This window comes from Pimephales promelas, chromosome 21, assembly GCF_988280905.1.
Source record: "Pimephales promelas chromosome 21, fPimPro1.hap1.1, whole genome shotgun sequence".
NCBI classification, from domain to species: Eukaryota; Metazoa; Chordata; class Actinopteri; order Cypriniformes; family Leuciscidae; genus Pimephales; species Pimephales promelas.
In genome coordinates, this window is record NC_142789.1 from 10986437 (window position 1) to 11008053 (window position 21617).

A 21617-nucleotide genomic window follows, 5' to 3' on the forward strand; every position below is an offset into this window, starting at 1 on the left:
TCAGTGAGACCCAGCCTGGTGTACCTGAAAAACCACACCAAGTGGGAGCTACTTCCAGAAGTTAGCTCTTAAGAACTCTTAAAGTGGGACCCGAGGAAAGACCGGGGTCTGAGCCACATAAGAAGGGACCGAAGCATACTGCGCGTGACCCTCACCATAAGAAATGGATTTTAAAAAGTGCACAGGACATCTCGTCGGGTGACTTACCACAATAATAGGTGAAGTATGGGTTTGTGTACTTCACTCTGAATTCAGGAAGGCCTGGTGAGGCCTGTAACCCAGCAACCACAATATGTGGGAGCTCATAACCAGGAAGGCCTGTTGAGGCCTGTAACCTGGCGACCACAGTGTGTGGGAGCTCATGACCAGGAAGGCCTGGTAAGGCCTGTAACCTGGCGACCACATTGGGTGGGAGCTCGTACTTCAGGAAGGTCAGTGAGACCCAGCCTGGTGACCACAACCTGTGGGAGCTTACTCCACCAAGTGGAAGCTACTTCTTCCAGAAGTTAGCCAGAGAAGGGCGTCCCTGTAGCCAGTGACAGGACGCCACTTAAAGTGGGACCCAAGGGAAGACCGGGGTCTGAGCCACATAAGAAGGGACCGAAGCATACCACGCGTGACCCTTACCATACAAAATGGATTTTAGAAAGTACACAAGACATCCCGTCATGTGATTTACCACAATAATAGGTGAAGTAGGGGTTAGTGTACTTCACTCTGAATTCAGAAAGGCCGAACTTGAGGCCTGTAACCTGGCAGCCACAACAAGTGGGAACCCATAATCAGGAAGGCCTGACAAGGCCTAACACCCGATAGTCCCAATGCATGGGGAGCTCACATTCAGGAAGGCCGCTGAGGCCTTCAGCCTGACATGTGAAGACTCACCACTACAACTTAGCGACCACGAAAAGTGGGGGTTTCACATTCAGGAAGGCCTGGTGAAGCCTGCAACCTGACATGTGACAACTCACAACCAGGAAGGCCAATGAAGCCTGAAGCCTGGTGACCACAGAGTGGGAGCAAAGTGCTCAGGGAAGGTGGTGAGGCTGTAGTCTGGCTACCGCATCATGTGGGAGCCCACATTCAGGAAGGCTGGGTGAGGCCTGTAAACTGACTACCACAGTATATGGGAACTCATAACCAGGAAGGCCCCTTTGAGGCCTGTAACCTAGCAACCACAATGTGTGGGAGCTCATAACCAGGAAGGCCTGGTGAGGCCTGTAACCTGGCGACCACAATGTGTGGGAGCTCATAACCAGGAAGGCCTGGTGAGGCCTTTAACCTGGCGACCACAGTACGTGAGAGCTCGTATCCTGGTGACCACAGTATGTGGGAGCTCATGACCAGGAAGGCCTGGTGAGGCCTGTAACCTGGCGACCACAGTATGTGGGAGCTCATAACCAGGAAGGCCTGGTGAGGCCTGTAACCTGGCGACCACAGTATGTGGGAGCTCATAACCAGGAAGGCCTGGTGAGGCCTGTAACCTGGCGACCACAATGTGTGGGAGCTCATAACCAGGAAGGCCTGGTGAGGCCTTTAACCTGGCAACCACAGTATGTGGGAGCTCATAACCAGGAAGGCCTGGTGAAGCCTGTAACCCAGCGACCACAGCATGTGGGAGCTCATAACCAGGAAGGCCTGGTGAGGCCTGTAACCCGGTGACCACAATCAGTGGGAGCTCATAACCAGGAAGGCCTGGTGAGGCCTGTAACCTGGCAACCACAGTATGTGGGAGCTCCCACAGATGTCTCTCCGTGGCCACCATAGCACCGACAGAACAGCAGCTTGCTTGGTGGCCCGGAGTCCCGCAACAGATCGGTCTGGTAGGCCTGAGGACCACAAGGGCGTGCAGAACCGCACCTGCCTGACCTGCTGCCGTGTACGCTCTGTCATTCAAGCATGAAGATGTCTTGAGCAGCTTGGATGACAGGGTCAGAGCTCTTAGTGAAGAGGACCAACCAGAGACGAGATAGTTAGCCAACGTCTCGTCCACTGGCGGCCTCGACACTTATCCGTTCTCCACGGCTCCCTCCACAGCAGCGAAACTAGCCCGCTGATGCAGATAGAGACGTGAGGAGAACGGATTCTTCCATACCCTCTCGATCCCAGCGTGGAGATCGGAAACGAATGGAAGGCTCATCCGGGCTGGTGGCTTATGGGTGGGGAGGAACCAGCCATCCAAAATACCATGAGCGGGTTCCTCCCAGACGCGCCTCCACTGCAACAGCAATCTGTCTGAGGCGCGCCCCATAAAGTCAACCAGCTCAGCGTACACTGGGCAGGAGGGCTGAAATGATTCGGTCTCAACCAAACTGACATCCTTTTCTATATATATATATATATATATATATATATATATATATATTACAGCCAACTCCTGCCCTGCCCAAAGAGAACAGTTACAGATTCACCAAAGAGAGAGAGCGCTCATTTTCTCTCTTCTTAGATGTTCAACATTAATCTGTAACTCACCCTCGTCAGCTGGTAGATCATCCGCGAGGTTAACGCCCCTCTCCCGATAATCTGCCAGCTCCATCTGAAAGCTCCACGAGCTCAACCGCCACTGAGCCTCAGCCCGAGCGGGAACCGGAACCGCGGGGTTCAGATGCCGCGCCCACTTCCCTCGAGAAGTGGGTCAGACGAGAGCAGAGAGTTCTGAAAGGAAAAACTCTCAGTTCGCGCAAAAAACTCCCTCGAGAGCTTCCCGCGAATGCTCTTCTCTCAGGCAGAACACGCACAGATCGTGTGAATCCTCCGGTGTCAAATATCTGGACACAAGTCGGCACACTCGCGCAAAGTGTTTCTCCACGTCTCTGCGCGTTTAATCGTTGATACTATCACACAGACAAACAGTCCCTGAAGACGAAAAGATGTTGTCACGGTTTCAAGGCGCCCTTCTTATACATCCAGATTGACGCGCTCATCATTCAAGCTGATGATGCACGGGCTGTCGCCGGTCAACCTGATTACTGTGAGTTGATATTTGATTTCAGACACCTGTCACGCCTGAGGCGTTCCCCATAGCGTCATTCGACGTATTGTTGAGTTCCCTTCGAAAGGGAACTGGGCGTGTTCTTTGGCCATGCTGAACAGCCAATAGCAGCGCTGCTGATCACTGGTTCTGCTATCGATACATGTCCCCTTTTAAACCAACGCGAGAACGCTCAGTTATCTCAGATAATTTAATCCAGCGATACTAATCATAAACAACAGGTGTGTTCGAAGAACCCAATTAGCCGGATCATGATTAGCACGATGATATCTTAGATATCTCATTTGATCTCGGATGTTTTAAGCAACGTACGAAGAACGAGCCAGGATTTTTCTGGTCAGTGGCGCAATTGTTTACTGGAACTGTAAAATAGCACCAGGGAATGTTTGCGCCGAAACACGCCTCCTTTTTGTGCCGATCCGCCCAGGGAGCGCAAGTTCATTCCCTAGTTTACAGACGTGCGTCTGTGGAGGGAAAAATCACGCTTTGCGCGCGTCCAAAATAGGAATGAGACATGTGTTTGTGTATATAGTCATTTGTGCCGGGTGCAAGATAGGGCCCTAAGAGTTTGAATAGCACGTGCTCTCAGTGGGCGGGGTCACATTAGCACCTCATTCGCTGTAATGAGGTGAAAGGGAAAATCCTGACATCTCTTTCTTTTCATACAGATTACATCAACTGAGAATACTTGCTTTTTATAAATGACTTCAATTAAAAGAAGAGAATCTCAGCTTCATAAAGAGAGATATTTCGTGTCTCTGTGACAAGTAGGCTATTTAATGAGTTACAGCTCTTTTTTCGGACGCATTTCAGAAAGATTTTTGCGGAGACAGAGTGAGCTGAAAGCGCTCCCTGTTTATTTTATTTATTTTACAAAAACACAAGGTTTTGATATTAATAAGAGTGTACACAAAAAAAGAAGACCCTCTATAGTTTATAATCATGTATCGATTTTATTTATATGACCATCAATGACGGAGTATTTTAAGTCTATGTTGAAGCTGTGTGAAAAAAAAAACAACAACAAAAAAAAAAACGATCAAACCGCGTGGACACGTTTTTGGTCCCCAGGGGGTTAAAATGAAAATCGATTCAAAATTGGTGAATCGACTTTTTCAACACAGCCCTAACGCTCTGTTTATTATGTTTGCCTGGAATTCGGGCCGGCTTACTCTCACGTGATCCTGAGACCCCGGCCTGGATATGTGCCCAAGGTCCACCACTTCCTTCCGGGACCAGGTGGTGAACCTGCAAGTGTTGCCCCTGGAGGAGGCAGACACAGCCTTGGCACTGATCTGTCCAGTACGCCCCCTCTGCGCCTATGTAGATAGAACGCTGTGTTTCAGACCAGCTCTCTGTCTGGACCTCAGACCAGCTCTCTGTCTGTTATGGTGGGAAGCTGAAGGGAAAGGTGGATGCCATTGCTTTAGCATACCAGCAGCAAGGTTGACCGTGCGCCCTTGGTGTGACTGCTCATTCCACCCGGAGTGTGGCGTTGTCTTGGGCAGACATCTGCAGAGCTGCAGGCTGGGCGACACCCAACACATTCGCCAGATTCTACAATCTCCGAGTGGAGCCAGTGTCCTCTCATGTACTCGCTTTCAACCAGCTAGTACCGAACCAGCTCAGGTGTCTTCGCTTGCCCGCCATTCCACTTCATGGATTGGATACGTGCGATATTTCCTCAGGTGAGCTTCCCCAACAAGCCCTGAGTTCCTCCAGCACTGTTGACGTCAACGCCAGTGTCTATTGTCTGCGTGTTGGCTAGGTGCCTTCGTGTGCACGGTCCCCCCTCTGGGCGACCCCCACATGTGTATGTCCAATATAAGCCTCTCTGAGCATGTGTCTTTCCCTTGGCAAGCCACCTTGCCACCCCTGGGGTTGAAATATTCCACCCGCAGATGGACACCCCAGTGTTCTCGATTTGCATTCCTCTGAGTCATATGTGTATTCTCTAAGTCCCACCTTCTGGGCTGGCATTAATTGCATATTTCTCTGAGATATGAGATATGCTCCTCAGTGTACCTTGGTATTTTATTTTATTTTTTTTTTATTTAACAGTCAGACATACATACAAACAAACCAACATAGTGCAGTAGTGAGCAATCTTGTAAATCCATAATTCCAGCAGTGACAAGAGTGATTTAAGTGTTTGATCTAAGTGTGAATGTGAGCGGGTGTAAATGTGGGTATGTGTGTGTGTATGCTTAAACAAAGTAACCATTTATTATTTATTACTATTGTCATTTCAATCACCATCCCACTCCCCACTACCATCATACTGCCCATATTGTGTTGGTAGATTTTTATTTCCATCCTTCCTCCTATGTAACATTTGCCATTGTCAATCCTGCATAAAATAAAATATGATATAATAAGATAATATAATATATCATGGACATGGTATATAATATAAGATAATATAATATAAAATAACCTTCCCCCACATCTCATCAGTCCCTATCTTTTCCTTTTTTTTCTTCTTTTTTTTTTTGTGTTATGTGCAATGTCTAAGGTGCATTGGTTTTCCTGTGCTAAATAGGAGTCCATCATCCATGCTAGTCTAATGACAGGGATCTCAGATTTGCGCAGGGCACTGGAAGACAGCTGTGGAGGTGGTGTGACCCCATTCGTCGCTGGTAACCGCATTCGTCGTCATTCGACATAACTCGGAGTGACAACGAAAGGAACGTCTCCGTTACGTATGTAACCCTCGTTCCCCGAGTAGGGAATGGAGATGTTACGTCGGACGACGAATGGGGTTTTGCGTTATGTCTGCCTGCCACTTCAGCTGAACCGTGGGGATCGCCTGAGCTCAGTCTTGGCTCCTCAGCAAAGAAACATATCTGCATATTGCTGGAATCCTCCATTTATACCCACGAGGTGGGGCAGAGTTGCGTCATGCAAAATCTGGAGACCCATTGCATTTCTTTGCCATTGGCTCATAATACTCGAAGTCGATAGGCTTTCTCAGCAAAACCCCATTCGTCGTCGGACGTAACATCTCCATTTCCTACTCGGGGAACGAAGGTTACATACGTAACTGAGACGTTAACAGCAGTGAAGAAGTAGTTAATGAAGAATTACCTACTAGTTCTTTAATAATTCCTTATTAGTTATGCAGTATGTAAGATAAAGCATTCTAAAGTGTTACCAACTCTTTGCGGTCTGAAAAAACAAAGACAACCAATTTGTCATAAAGTCCCTGTAAAGTCAAAATTAAGTATGTGTTCTGAGTCTGTCATACCACAGAAAAATGTGCTATTAGCCACCCAGCCAAATTTGAATGATAAAAAAGCCGGCAAGTACATAATATAAGCTATCAAAATCATGAAAAAATCAGCAGTTATCTCTGTTCTCAAACGCTGGGGGCGTGTCCGCTGGGTGCGCTGAAACCACGCCCACTCGCGGGAAAGCTGTCGACGGTGATATTAGTGAAACTGCTCTCGGACCGGGAGGATGAACGCTGAGGCGGAAGATAGTCGTTTCGGCCCTGTTCACCAGCAGCATCGGATTATCAGTGAATGCCAGTTGTCTCTGAGGAAAGTTTATAAAACGATCCTGTGTAAAATGATCACTAGAGAGGCGGGTGTTGCTGTCGGTGATCCTCAGTTCTTCATCAAGGTTGGCTCTACACAAAAGGAATCCACCTCTCTTCTTGATGTGATCGCCTTTTAGGAAATTTATATAAAGACACCGATCTGTTTTGTACATGATCGCATCCAGGTAGTAGCCTGTGCATTTCCTTGTCAAAGGCATAGCAAGCTAGCAAACTGTAGACTGTAGTAACTAATAGTACTGACAGTAACTCGCGATTGAGCGGCGAATGCAAATGTGCTCTATTGTTAGGGGAGAGATCAGCCCCTGTCTTTGGATCAGCCAACGTGCGTCATCAAGTTGGGGCGTGTGGCACGAGCTCTTGGGCTCCAGTGCGTCATCCCGCCCAAAAAATCCGTAAAATAGCAAGGGTGAAAAACTGTTTAACGGTCTAACTCCACATTTCAGTACTTCACAGTTCACAGTCTTTGTAATATGTTTTAGCAATACACAGTAGCGGTTCTAGGCACGGGCGAACCGGGCAGTCGCCCGGGGCGGCATTTCTTCATGTCACATGGGGGCGGAACGAGCAGTTAAAAAAAATACTCTGTGCCGCGAAGTTTTTCTATTTTTTATCATTTCGGTTCAATTATTGGCAATGGCGCCCTGCTTGCTGAGAAGATGCCGTGCGCAGAAGCGATGTCAAGGGGATCTCCTGATTAGTTCAGGTATCGCGTCTTTTGCGCGCTCGAGGTTTCAAATTTTTAAATAGGCGCACGGGAAGCGCGCTCATTATGCGCTCACGGGAAGCGTGCTCATAAACTTTTCAGTATGGGAGTGCACGTGCACCCAAACACTTGGGTGTTTTTTTTCTCTTCTCCGTAAATAAATCTTTTAGCAGAGCAACAGCAAGCGTTTTTTCTGTGGTGGAAATACATTTTGTTTAAACTTAAAAAAAAGGTTAACACAAAAAAGGTTTTATAAAAATATAAACCTCATATTTCAGCATTTAAATCATCTCTATAAAAAGAATGAATAATTTATCTAAACAAATTAATACACTGCGCTCTCCACAACGACAAAGTTTCAGTAGCTAATTAGCTACTGAAACTTTGTCGTTGTGGAGAGCGCAGTGTAATGAGTGCATGGTTCTATAGCAACGACAGCCATGGGAAAATCAGTACGAATTTTACTATTAATAATAAAAGATAAGCTATACTGTGCATTATAAATGTCAGGAATGTATCTTTATTGACTCATTCTTTTTATAGAGATGATTTAAATGCTGAAATATGAGGTTTATATTTTTATAAAACCTTTTTTGTGTTAACCTTTTTTAAGTTTAGTAGGTAAGATAAAAGACACTCCTTTAAAACAAATCTTTAATGTTATTAACTTGGTGAATTGATTTCACTATGTATTAGGCTTTTTGAAGAAGATTCTGTGTATGTGATCATTTTGGTCACTATATTATCTAATAATTTTCATAATGATCAACTAAAATCAACTTTAATTATGTGTTTTTACAGTAGCCTACAATATGCAAAGTTTTTTTTTTTTGGTGGTGGTGGGCGCTCGAAGGGGGTCTCGCCCTGGGTGTAATTCAAAGTAGAACCGCCACTGGCAATACATATGTAACATTTATAATGTGTTTAGAACTTTTTTGTAGAATTGCCTTTACAGGGACTTTAAATGGACGGTCATGTCGACATCATTGCAATGCTGAATACAATATTCCACAGAGTGCTCTCTAGTTATTCACCACTTATGTAGATATTTCATGCATACCATTCTGTGCATAGTTTATATTTAGTGCAGTGCTAGGAAGTATGCTATTCCAAACCAATCCCACATTGATTTACCCCAGTTTAACATTTGACCTCTTGCAAATGAAGTGGATAATTGAATTAAACCTTTATTATTTTAAAAGAACTTCATCACCTGTGGTGCGAAATGTATTTTTTGTTTCCATTTTCTTGTAGTTTACTATGTTTGTTTGAAAGATTATGAATATAGGTCCCACACAAATGAAAAAAAAATAGCATGTTATGAGTTTTTCTTGGCGATGAATGCCTCGTAATATTGTACAAAAACATCAATGTCAGACACTTTTACTTGATGTTAATAAGATTTGACTTACACAAAATGTTGTCCACATGGTGAATTATAAGCCATTCATACATACCATATTTAGTAATGTATACTTCTTATTCCATAATGGGATGCATTATGAATGATATGATGTGTGATTTCCAGGAGGCCCTAGTGTCATGGAAAGGGGTATTTTCTAGAATCTTCCATCATTTTCTGTTTCAGCTGTCTGGTAGGAAACAGATAATACCAAATTGGGGGAAAATTGTCCAAATCTGTGCACAATTACCCCCATCTCTGCTCAGTAAGACTCCCATGGCACTGTGGTTTCCATCGCTGCATGAGACCAAGCTCAGCACTCAGTCCTATCAGCCTCCATTTTCTGACCCTCTTACAAACATTACTGTAAACTACATCCGTTCAGGTGCATTTACTGCCATCCCTTCTTAAATAGTAAAGCCTTTGGACACAAGGTGTCCGCGTGTGTCAGTGAGATACAAACAGAACAAGAACAAGAGACATTTAGAAATGAAAAATTTGTTGTCAGTGCAAAGTGAAGATTTCAGAGTCCTGGAGGGTAACAAGGCCAGCAGGGATTAAGTTATTCAATTACACTGCTAAATTGATAGATACCCCCCCCCCCCCCCCCCCCCCCCCCGCGCAAGTTGGAAACATAAAAATCAAAGGAAGATCTTTCATGTTGTCTCATTTCTGTGTGATTGATACATTACCATATCTTTGAGGATGTCTCTGGAGCTCATTTGGCCTGGTCTGAGATCCTTTGCTTTTATCAAAATACAAGTAACACTGATGAAAACCATCAAATTCTATCATAAAAATAAATAAATAAATAAATAAAAAAGAAATTGATCAAACAGATTAGACTTTCTCTGAATTTGGGTTTTGGGATTCTTCAAAGTCCAAACCAAGTGAGCTGCCCACAGAGGGAGCATTTCTACAAGATATAAAATCTGTTCTGAAATCATTTGAGAAGGCAATCCCAGAATCCACTACAAGAAAGTGAATTTTTTTATTTTAATATATTTAAAAAAGGAATTTATGTTTGTGATTGGTCCGTGTACGTTGCGTTCATTCGTTTTTTGATTTATATTGAAAGTAGAAAAATTAGAAAACGGCTCATTTATTCATTTTCCTTTTAAAAAAACAACAAACAAAAAAACGAGAATTCGGCTTGATTTTATATTCTTTTGTTCAGGAATAGAAAATAGATAAATGGATTGAATATTCGATTTCCACGTGTGGGCGCGCATGAAACGCCCCTTTCCGCTGATTGGTCAAACAAATATCAACGCTTTCAGTTCAATCAACGCAGCTCAGTTTTTAACAGTTTCCACAGAATAACAGTCCTCCACTGCTGGACTTATTCTTTAACACAAATTGCGCTGAGCAGGGACTAGAAAGGGTTTTCTTGATTCAATGTCCCAAATATAGCCAAGTAATGAATGAATCAGCGTTTTGAATGAATCGGTTGAATGAATGACTCACTGACTGACTCAGTAGCACCTCAATGCAGAACATGAGATCCACGGGGAGGAGTCAGATCACGATCCAAGGGGTGGAGATGGGTAGGTTTAGGGTTGGGTTTAGGAATTAGGGGTGGGTTTAGGGATCAGGGGGCGGAGTTGGTTAGGTTTAGGTGTATGTAAGGTGGGAGGAGTTGGATCTGGATCCGACTCCTCCCCATTGATTTCATGTTCCGCAGTGAGGACCATCTCGACTGACTAGACAGTTACCATAGACATATACACTAGACCTCACCTTGGCACCTCGCATTCGTTCCAAGTTCATTGGAACGAATGCGTCAATAGAAACAGGGGAGCCCCTCCACTTTAATGCATCAGCGTCAATGTAGTAGACACAGGTCTAACGGAAATAAAATCACCATAAATCATCATGAATGCGATTTTTCTTGTTTTTTTTGGTTTGTTCCAACGGTCAGACATGTATTTATCATTGATTCCATAAAGAAAATTATTATTTTTTTAAAAAAAACATTCTTCCTAGTTCAGATTTCATCCGTGAACATCATACGCTGCACAAAAGTCTGCCACCATCAATGAATTCGAAGTAAAGGCAGAGATAGCAGCGTTACTTCCTATGACAAGACCGCTGTTCCAAGATGAAGGTGGTTTTGACGCATGCTTAGAACCCCAAGGTGAGGTCTAGTGTATATGTCTATGGACAGTTATGTGCTGCCACCTACTGGGGGTCTTACTCTCATAATCTAAGTATTGTTTTATTTTGTCATTAATTTCATATTTAAAAGGCTATTCAAAATATTATATTTTAAACGTTAATATCATAATACTATGTAATCGTAATTACTGTGTAATTCCTCTGAGCAGCATTAAACAGTTAATAGTAGGCTAATAGGACTAGCCTACATGCCAGTTCAGAATTCAGATGCAGCTTTTTTGGTTGATACCATAGATTAAAAAAAGATAGTAATTTAATTTGATAACAGCTTGTTGTCTTATTATTCTAATTGAATTTGTCAATTAAATTTCCATTTATTTGATAAAAGATGACAAATAGCCTATATTTAAAAAAATATTAGAATAATTGCCCTTGCAAAGGTAAACATAATAAGCTATGAAAGCTATAAGCTATGAAAAACAAACAAACAAACAAACCAACAAAAAAACGAATAGAATAACAACCAAAATAGATGCCCTGTGACATTGACTCTAAATAATGGAATTTATATCTTTTCATATCTATCATATTTAAGCTTCGTCCCTTGTCCAAAACTCAATGTGCAGTCTAAAATAATAGTTATGACTGCTGCATATTTACACTTAAATGGATACTGGTCTGTGCGCTGTCCACTGGGTTATACCCAGCTTTGAAGTAGGCTAATGATGGGACATGTGTGTGCAGATGCGAGATAATCTACAAAATATTTCTGAAATAATCAGCTAATATTTCTCTAGTGTAGATTGTCGAATCCATGCCTATAGAGAAGAAAACCCTTTCTATGCCCTGCCCAGCACGAATTGTGTCAAGCATTAGTCCGGTTGTTGGATTAGAGAGAGTTTATTTTGTAATAAACACTTTAAGAATCCGTCCAGCAGCGGAGGACTATAGAAGAACGGAAAGCATTGATCTTTGGTTGACCAATCAGCAGAAAGGGGCGCCCACATGTGGAAATTGAATATTCAAGCCATTTTTCCATTTTCGATCCCTGAACATAAAAATATAAAAATCAAGCCGAATTCTAATTTTTTATTATTATTTTTTTTTTGGAAAAAATAAAAAAATAAATGAGCCTACTTTCAATATCAAATAAAAAAAAAACCGAATGAACACAACGTACACAGACCGTGGTGGCTAAGCTTCATTTTCAGCATCGTTACTAGTCTTCAGCGTCACATGATCCTACATAATTATAATATGGTGATCAAGAAACATTTCTTATTATTTTCATTGCTGAAACAGTTGTGCTGTTTTTGTAGAAACCGTGTTTTTTTTTTTTTTCAGAATTCAGTGAAGAATAGAAAGTTTAGAACAGCTTTTTTAAATGATGATAAATATTAGCAATTTAATGCATCATTGCTTACTGAAAGTATTGTCTTTCAAAAAAATCCCAAACTTTTGAATACACACTTTTCAAAAAAAAAAAAATAATAAAGCATTTAATTACACACATATTTATACAAACTCACATTTTAAAATCTGTAAATAAAAGATTCTTTTTTAAACAAAAAAAGCTTTATTTCAGTTTTTTTTTCTTGTAGTTGTCCTTTGCCAGAGCATTTGAACATTTTATAGAAACTCAAAATATGTTTTATCCACATGAATAACAAATAAAAATAATCTCATAGTAGCACTTGGAGAGAAAAAAAAATATTCAGGACTACATGTACCAGAATGCATCATGATACATCAGGAAACAACAACAACAACAACAACAGCAACATCTGACTTGTCTAGACTCATTTAACTGCAGAACTGGTACCATCGTTGCTCTAATAATTCAAGGGTCTACATTATAATTTCATATCACATATGAATAATTTCTTTTGCTCTTTTGCAAAGTTAAAAATAACACAGGAATAAGTAAAATATAAAAGTTCCAACAGACATAAACAAACAAACAAACAAACAAAAAACGTTTTCATTCACTCAGACAATCCATGCCGACTTGCCTTGAAATCTTCATGACATATATTATTACAGTCACAAAACAATTCCAACGCACTAATATTCCCACATCTTTATAGTTTCTCCTTTCTGTTATTTTATTTATTTATTTATTTATTTTTTCATGAAATTGTCACAAAAGAGAAGTGCTATGTGGATTTTAATCCCTCATATGGAGTCATGTTATGTAGCATTTCTATTTGCAGTGCAAGGCCTCGGTCCGTCAGTCTTTATGCCAAAGCCTGTGATGTCATAATGATGTCACAGTTACCTGGCACTCAGGGTCCTGGGGCCTCTTATTCAGCGGTCCTTCTCAGCACGGATATAGGGCACAAGTGCAAGTGTGGGAGATCTATGCGTGACAGAGCGGCACATAGAAAAGACCACATTAATAAAATGACAGCTATAGAGAGAGAGAGAGAGAGAGAGAGAGAGAGAGAGAGAGAGAGACTGGGACAAAATTTAGAAAGTAGACCTGACAACAAACACTTCTTTGACACAGACATCCCTCTTCCACTTGGCACTGTATACACTGCAAAAATTCATTCTCTTAATCTGTATTTTTGTGTTGTGTAAAACTGCGTAAGATATTAAGAGGATGTTTTCAGAGGATATTTCTTTTTTTTTGTTTAAGTGTAAACCTCACAAACTTTTGTTAGATTTATGCTTTCTATAAACAAATAAAAACAGAAAATTATTTGTTATGGAACCCCTAAAATGGCATTTGCGCCATGCGCACAAATGTTCTACGTGTGTACAAAAAACTTGTGTGCAAAACTTTCAAATTTACGTTTTCTTTTCTGTGTGTGTTGCACATGTGGATGAGAAATGTATTGTGTTCACGAAAAACACTTTATAAAACTTTCTTGTTCACAGTTTTGCAAAAAAAAAAAAAAAAAAAAAAAAAAATCCTTTCGGAAATATGCATATATGGAAAACTTGTGTGAAAAAACAAGAACATTTCTGTTCTCTTGACAGATTTTCAGAGAAAAGTTTCTTGTGCATATGCAAAACGTTTCTCATGTGAAAGTCTTTTTTTCTGTCACTTTAGGGGCTGCATAATTTTTTAATGGGGTAAATAAAAAAAAAATAAGATTTTGATATTTTTACTGGAAAACAAGTCAAAAATACTCACTAAGAAAATTATTATTATTATTATTTTCAGTTTGAGACAGATAAACTCATTTCAGATTGAGCACCAGTGAAAAAAGGCCATATTTAGCTATTGTTTTTTTGTTTTTTTAATCTAAGCAACATTCTTGTTTTTTGTATGACAAAAAAGATAATTCTACAGAATAATCTACACTGTCATCTGTCACTCCCCTCCCATGTTTTTAAAAGCCTGAAATGTTCCATGGTTGCATGTAATCTCTTTCCAAACCAGTATTTGCCCCACTCCCCCTATTAAAAAAAGTTTTAAGTAGTGTCTTTGGCAGATTCACAGATTTGTCTCCTCCACTCAATGAGTAATAGAACAAGTTTTTTTTTTCTAGTAATTTTTTAAGGGACTGTGACTGCTCTGTACATCTGTTCATATGCGAACATTGGCATATGTGCACTTGCACAACTCACTTGCACACTTTTATGATCTCACAATTGTGAAAACTGAGCTCAGGTGACAGTAAAGGCTCAGGTAGGTGGTAAACACAGACAAACAGAGAGATTCAGAGGACAGTCGCTTGAATCTTGACACGAGGATGATAGTGGGATGTTGGCAGAAAAGTACAGCACATTCAAAAATGCTGGCCACTTCACGTCTTTTGTCTGTCGAGCAAGAAAGCCTATGCAAGAATGCCAATATTTCGGCATTTGGGCGAGGCATATTGTCATTGTAAATTAGAGATGGTTTTCGGTTGTCCAGCCGGATTGCAGGGTTGGTAAAAATCCATTTCAACAGTGCAAAGAGCAGGTGAGGAGCAATGTTTGTTCACTAGACACCAGATCTCATGGGGCAGGGCATGTCATTGTGATGTATGATGGGGTGGGGCAGGTTGGGAGTGGTCAGGCTCAGTGGATTATAATGCTATGAGGGACACAAAAGCAGAAGCAATGGAAGCATGAGCCACAGGCTGGGCGTTAATGCCCAACCACTGCTGGAGTCATCTGTCAGGAAAGGCTCTGGAGACTCGTACAGAGAGTCATCTGAGAGAGAAAGGAAGAGAAATAATGCATATTAATAATCATGTTACACCTTTGCCTTTTTCTGTCCGCTCCAGATTACTTACAAACAGTAGAAAGCAAACTTGACAACAGCAATGTGCATTTCAGAAATCTTCGGCACAGGAGTGATTATAGGGTATTCATTGATCATTGAAAATATTCATTGCAGGAACAGTTTCTGCCTCAGGGGTACTCAGTCCTCATTCAGATCATGATTTGGTTTGGTGTCATGCTTTTATGTTATTTTAGACTAATCATTTTCAACGCATTCTCACCCCAAGGCGTCACCTTTGACCATGCTTCAATATTTGACGTTTTAGGCGAAAGGAAAGCGTCAGTTAGAGGACGCGGTTAGGTTTAGGTGGGGGTAGGGTACACGCGATCCTAGGGCGTCATCTTACTGACGCTAAAGGGCGCCTAAAGCGTCAGATATTGAAGCATGTCCAAATGCTTCCCAAGGCGTCAGTTAAGTGACGCCTTGGGGGTGAGAATGGGCTGTCATTTTAAACTCACTGTATTAATAATTAATAATAATAATAATAATAATATTAATAATAGTGGCTAAGCTTCATTTTCAGCATCGCTACTAGTCTTCAGCGTCACATGATCCTACATAATTATAATATGGTGATCAAGAAACATTTCTTATTATTGTCATTGCTGAAACAGTTGTGCTGTTTTTGTAGAAACCGTGTTTTTTTTTTTTTCAGAATTCAGTGAAGAATAGAAAGTTTAGAACTTTGCTTACTGAAAGTATTGTCTTTCAAAAAAATCCCAAACTTTTGAATACACACTTTTCAAAAAAAATAAAATAAAGCATTTAATTACACACATATTTATACACATATTTATACAAACTCACATTTTAAAATCTGTAAATAAAAGATTCTTTTTTAAACAAAAAAAAGCTTTATTTCAGTTTTTTTTTCTTGTAGTTGTCCTTTGCCAGAGCATTTGAACATTTTATAGAAACTCAAAATATGTTTTATCCACATGAATAACAAATAAAAATAATCTCATAGTAGCACTTGGAGAGAAAAAAGGGCGCCTAAAGCGTCAGATATTGAAGCATGTCCAAATGCTTCCCAAGGCGTCAGTTAAGTGACGCCTTGGGGGTGAGAATGGGCTGTCATTTTAAACTCACTGTATTAATAATTAGAAACATTATTTTATTATAGAATCTGCATAATATATATAAAAAAATGTATATATAATTATATGGACAAAAGTATTGGGACACTTGACTATTACCAACAGGGACTGTAATGACAATGCATTCTAAATACATAGACATTACTATGGAGTTGGTCCCCCTTTGCAGCAAACAGCGTCTACTCTTCCGGGAAGGCTTTCCACAAGATTTTGGAGTGTTTCTGTCAGAATTTTTGCCCCTTCATCCAATAGAGCATTTGTTCGATGGGATTTGGGTCAGGCCAGTCAAGTTAGCCCACACCAAACTCCATGTCTTTATGGACCTTGTTTTGAGCACTAGGGCACAGTCCTGCTGGAATAGAAAAGGTCCTTCTACAAACTGTTCCCACAAATTTGGAACCATAGCATTGTCCAAAATGTCCTGGTATGGTGAATCATTAAGATTTCCCATCACTGGAAGAAAGGGGATTAGTAATGGCCCCCTGAAAAACAGCCATAACCCATTATCCATCCTCTCAAATGTTACAGATGGCACAATACATTCAGGCAGGTAACATTCTCCTGGTATTCGGCAAATCCAGAATCACCCACCAGACTGCCAAACAGAAAAGTGTGATTTGTCACTCTACAGAACACGTTTCCACTGCTCCAATGTCCAGATGCAGTGTGCTTTACACCACTCCCATCCCACACTTGGCATTGGCATTGCACTTGGTGATATAAGACTTGCAAGGAGCTGCTCAGCCATGGAAACACACATCCTGCTGCAGTTTTTTCTGATATTAATGCCAGTGGAAGATTGGACCTCTCAATATTTGGAATCACCATGCCTCTCAGTACTCGGTGACCCCACTCTGTGACTATGTGGTCTTCTGCTTTGTGGTTGATTTGCTGCTGTTCCTAATCGCTTCCACTTTTCGCTTCCACAACACATTATGAAATCTTCACAATCCCAAACTTTTGAACAGTAGTGTATATATTTTAGAAAGTGTGTACATATACACATTTTTTTAAAGTATATTTTTTATATTTATATTTGAAATATATTTCATATTTTGTACATATTTATATAGCCTCTGTTGATTTTTTTTACTTGAACACACATTATAATTAAAGTCATTTGCGAATATTATTTTTCATATTTCAGTGTTAGAAAGAGAACCGTCACAAGACTTCTTTCTTCATCACATACTCAGATCGCCCATATATATATATATATATATATATATATATATATATATATATATATACAGTAGTATATATACACACACACACACACACACACACACACACACACACACACACACACACACACACACACACACACACACACACATATATACTATTTTCAATCAGATTTAGTTAATCAGTCATATGTAAAAAAGGATGCAGCTTCTGTGCATTGTTTACTCTCTCATTGCTGCCACCTCTAGCCCCTGGCCCATCCTTTTTCCCAGCCTGCCTTTTATTGAGCTTTTGTGTCAGGTCTAACAATTCCAGTCTCTTGATATCTAAAGACATTATAATGGGGTCTGGGGTTTAGATTAACCCTTATGTCTACTACAAGACAAGGATTCCACCAAGTCAGAGAGAAGGAAAATAAACAATGACATGGAGAGAGCACACCAGATGATAAAGCTTTTCACTGACAGGTATCTGCTCTTCTTTTTGTTTCTCTCCATCCTCTATGCACTTATATTTTTTTATGAACAAAACTTACCAAAGTCCACAACCTACTGAAACAACAACCTTTGCAACAACTTGTCTGAACTGCTCTCTGTTTGCTAACAATTACATCACATTAATGGACTGTCACATGAGCTGTAGCTTCTCCTCGAAACTTATACAATGCCTAAATTATGACTGCAAATAGTAAGGAAAACCATTCTAATTGTTATTCTGATTCCATTTCCTTATTGATTTGATAAAAATATGGGACCTCAAACTACACATTCTTAGATTGAACATTACAAGTTTTTTTGGGACTCTGTAATTAATGTTGGTTTTATATAGTTTTGATTTTCATTTGTTACCTTCACCCCTTTTCATATGTTACCTTCGATCCCTGAAGGAGGGAACAGAGATGTTACGTCGGAAGTGAACCGACGAATTGGGATAGCTTTGAGAGACCAATCTACTTCGAGTATAATTTAACGAGCCAATGGATGTTGGCATACGAGATTTGCATATTATGAACTGCCCCACAGCACGGGTATTAAAACGCAAGCTGATGCATTGCATATTTGGTTTCCGCTGAGGAGCCAAGCTGGTGACCTTGTCTCCTAGTGGTGGTACAGCACCTGTGGAATTTACACCGGCAGAGAGGAAAGACACGGGCTCACTGAGAGGGGTGACACACATATCGGATCGCCACAGGGATCACTACATATAAACACCCAGTCTAGCAGAGGTTCCACCAATGCAAGTGTTAGGCCTGGCATCAGATGCTCCACCATGTCTGACTGTCGAGGGTGGTGGAGGAACTCAACAGGGTTCACCAATTTGGAACTCATCTGGAGCAAATAAGCACACACATCTGGTCCACCGGAAGGGAATGGCGCAGCAAGCTGACACTGAGCGGGTTTCTAGTGGACCTAGTGGGTTCCTAGAGAGTTTCACAATTGTTAAAGTCACAATCGTTTTGGAGGGTCATAGAAAAATTAATTACTGGCGAAGACTCCTACAGCCGCTCTGGCGCTCTCCTGATTTGCCTGCCAAAATGGCGGAGTTTAGATTGCGTGACGTCAGCTTGCGGAGCTCTATATTGCAGGAATTTGCATCTAAAATGTAAATGTCTTCAATTTTATCTACTTCAAATTTTTCTACTTTGCCTCAATTTTATCTACTTTGAACTGTCGTATGAAATCAGAATGTATGAAAACTGTCTATGTTTAATTGTTTAACTGTATGAAATATATAATGGAAAAATTCGATTTAGATTTTTTACCGCAGTATGTTAACAGAGGCCCTGTTTATACGAGAACGCTCGTGGTTGAAAACGTAAAAATACTTTATCAGATGTGCCTGTTGTTTACACAGCGACAACGTTTTTGGAGCTAAAAAAACGAGAAAAAAAATATATATATTTCCTCCAGAGTGGATCTTAAAAATGCTCCACCGGTTAAATCTTAAAACCATTAAATCTTAAAAACGCTCCAAAGACGTTCCTGTCTAAAGGGTAAAAATCCAAAAGTCTGCTAGACAGTTTAGGTTGTACGCAGGCGAGAGGCGCGCAGACTTGGTGTTGTTGTATGGAGGTGCTTCACATTGTCACTTAGCCACTTGGAGTAGGGATGGGACAGTATGAAAATTTCATATCATGATTATAGTGTCCAAAATAATCGTGATTATCAATATTATCACGGTTTTGTTAAAAATGTATGAAAGTGCTCAAAAAGAACTGATGCTCACACTGAAAACATTTCAACAAGTTTTATAATTGAAAATCAACAAACAACAAATAAAACAAGCCTCTCTATGCAGTTTTTTTAAGCAAGATTCTATTCTATGGCATTTGCTTCTTTATAATGCCCGTCATCAATAGCAACGCATTATTACACAGCGCACATCCATATCACAACGGACGCGTGCTCTTGTTTCATTCAAATACAACTTGCCGTCTTGTGTCTCCGGTTTTAAATTGTATTGAAAATTAAATCAGAGTTGATTTATTGTTTACAGAGTTTGATAATATTGGTGTGATGTATCTTGTCTGGATGATTGTTTTACAAAATTAATTCATAAACAGGTAAGATTTAAATCATTAGCTAATCTCATTATCAATTCAATATGTCCCTGTAATTATGTGGTAAAAATAAAATCGGTTTAAAACGTGATGTATCTATACTTTACTATCCCTTAAAATATCACTCTTAATAATAGTCTTGTTTGAAGTTGACTCAAATCCACTTGCTACGAACTTTTCTTCGCGGAAGCTTCACGTCTATTTCAAGTGAGTGACATAAAATGTTTTAACTCAAAACAACATTTCATGCCCAATTGTTTCCCTGACGTAGTTTTGGTATTAAAGGTCAAAGTTAACTTGCCTTGCGGGGTGATGATCACACAAGACGACTCGGCAGATTTGAAGTGTTTCTATTGCAGTGACTTTTTGTTCGGCAGAGGGTGACCATCCTCGATCAAGTTTCCCTTAGGACTTTTGTAAAACCCAAAATATGACTACACCTCAGATTTGGTCCTCTTAAAAGGCTGAAAAATCTCCTGAGCACGGTCACTGCCTTCCGCCATTCCTTCTCGAATAGTAATTTAAGAAAATATTGCGTGCTGCGCGCCTGCGTCAGACTGGCCGACAGGATTCAGTGAGTTATTAAAATCGCGATAATCAAACACGGTTTTAATGATAATTAAATTTTAAACGATAATACTAACCGTCAGTACATTTTATCACGGTTTATCGTGAAACCGCTTATCGTCCCATCCCTAACTTGGAGTGCATACTACATCGAATTTCACACACTGTTGCGTCACCATATGCATGCAGATTTTCCACCCATAATGCTCGTCTAAACGCAGAAAAAAAAGTGATAACGCAAAGCCACTTTTCTATTTTCTCTTCAGATCGTTTCCGTGTAAACATAGCCTGAGTTTCTTTGTGTGTGATGTGCTCACAAGTAATAAAATATGAGTAATTCACACAGTTTGGTGATTCACTAGTTTGTTTGTCTTTGTTATTGACGTTTTAATCAGGCTATACTGTATGTCTAGCCAGGCAAGTAAAATTCTCTATCCCTTCAATACTTCAATATATCCACTTATCCTGTACAGTACAAACGGCAATGTCAAGCCCTGACCTACTTTTGATTTATTCAGCAAAAAGTGGAGAAATTCGTGACATTCCGAAATTCCATTTTATAAATTAATTCTGTGATTCTGTACACTACCTGTACACACATCACAGCAATAAGAGGGCTCTAATTTAATGCCATGATGTTGAATTCAAGACTTGCTGCTCAGATTTAAAAAAAAAAGTATTTAAATTAAAATTTTTAAGTCTTTAAATTGTATAAGGTCAAATTAAGACTTTTTAAAAATCTGGGACAGTTCTCCTGACGACTGGCAAGGAGCGACGTGCACCCTTCATAAATCTGCGGATTAGAGGGTGCTGACCGACGGTCGAACCCTCAAAACCCACATGACAGGCTGAAATAGCAGCCAAGTAGACCTTAATGGTGGAAAAGGACCTTCCTTTATCCATGAGGTCTTGAAGGAAACACAAAATATCAGGCACTGAACACTGATAAGATGTGAGACCACGCCCATCGCACCACCCCTCGAACACTTGCCACTTACAGCCATATAAGGACGGAGTGGAGACGGCCCTGGCATTCTGAATAGTGGTGACCACACGCGGCGAAAGCCCAAGTGCGTTCAGGTTCGTCCTGTCACGGGCCAGGCCCAGAGAGCCACCCTGTCCGGGTGGGGGTGGTAAATCTCCCCGTTGGCTTGGGATAATAGGTCCGTGCGAACGGGAAGGCACAGCGGCTCGGCGTATAACAGAGGA

General features: G+C 40.7%; 1 protein-coding gene across 1 annotated transcript in view; it reads right to left on the reverse strand.

Annotated features, from left to right (window-relative positions):
- Positions 1-12150: 12150 nt before the first annotated feature.
- Positions 12151-21617, reverse strand: part of efna2b (ephrin A2b) — a 206759-nt gene continuing 197292 nt past the window's right edge. The window contains exon 4 of the mRNA XM_039655467.2: positions 12151-14926. Within this exon, the coding sequence (XP_039511401.1) occupies positions 14808-14926 (119 nt within the window). The 3' untranslated portion in view covers positions 12151-14807. The remainder of the gene's footprint in view (positions 14927-21617) is intronic.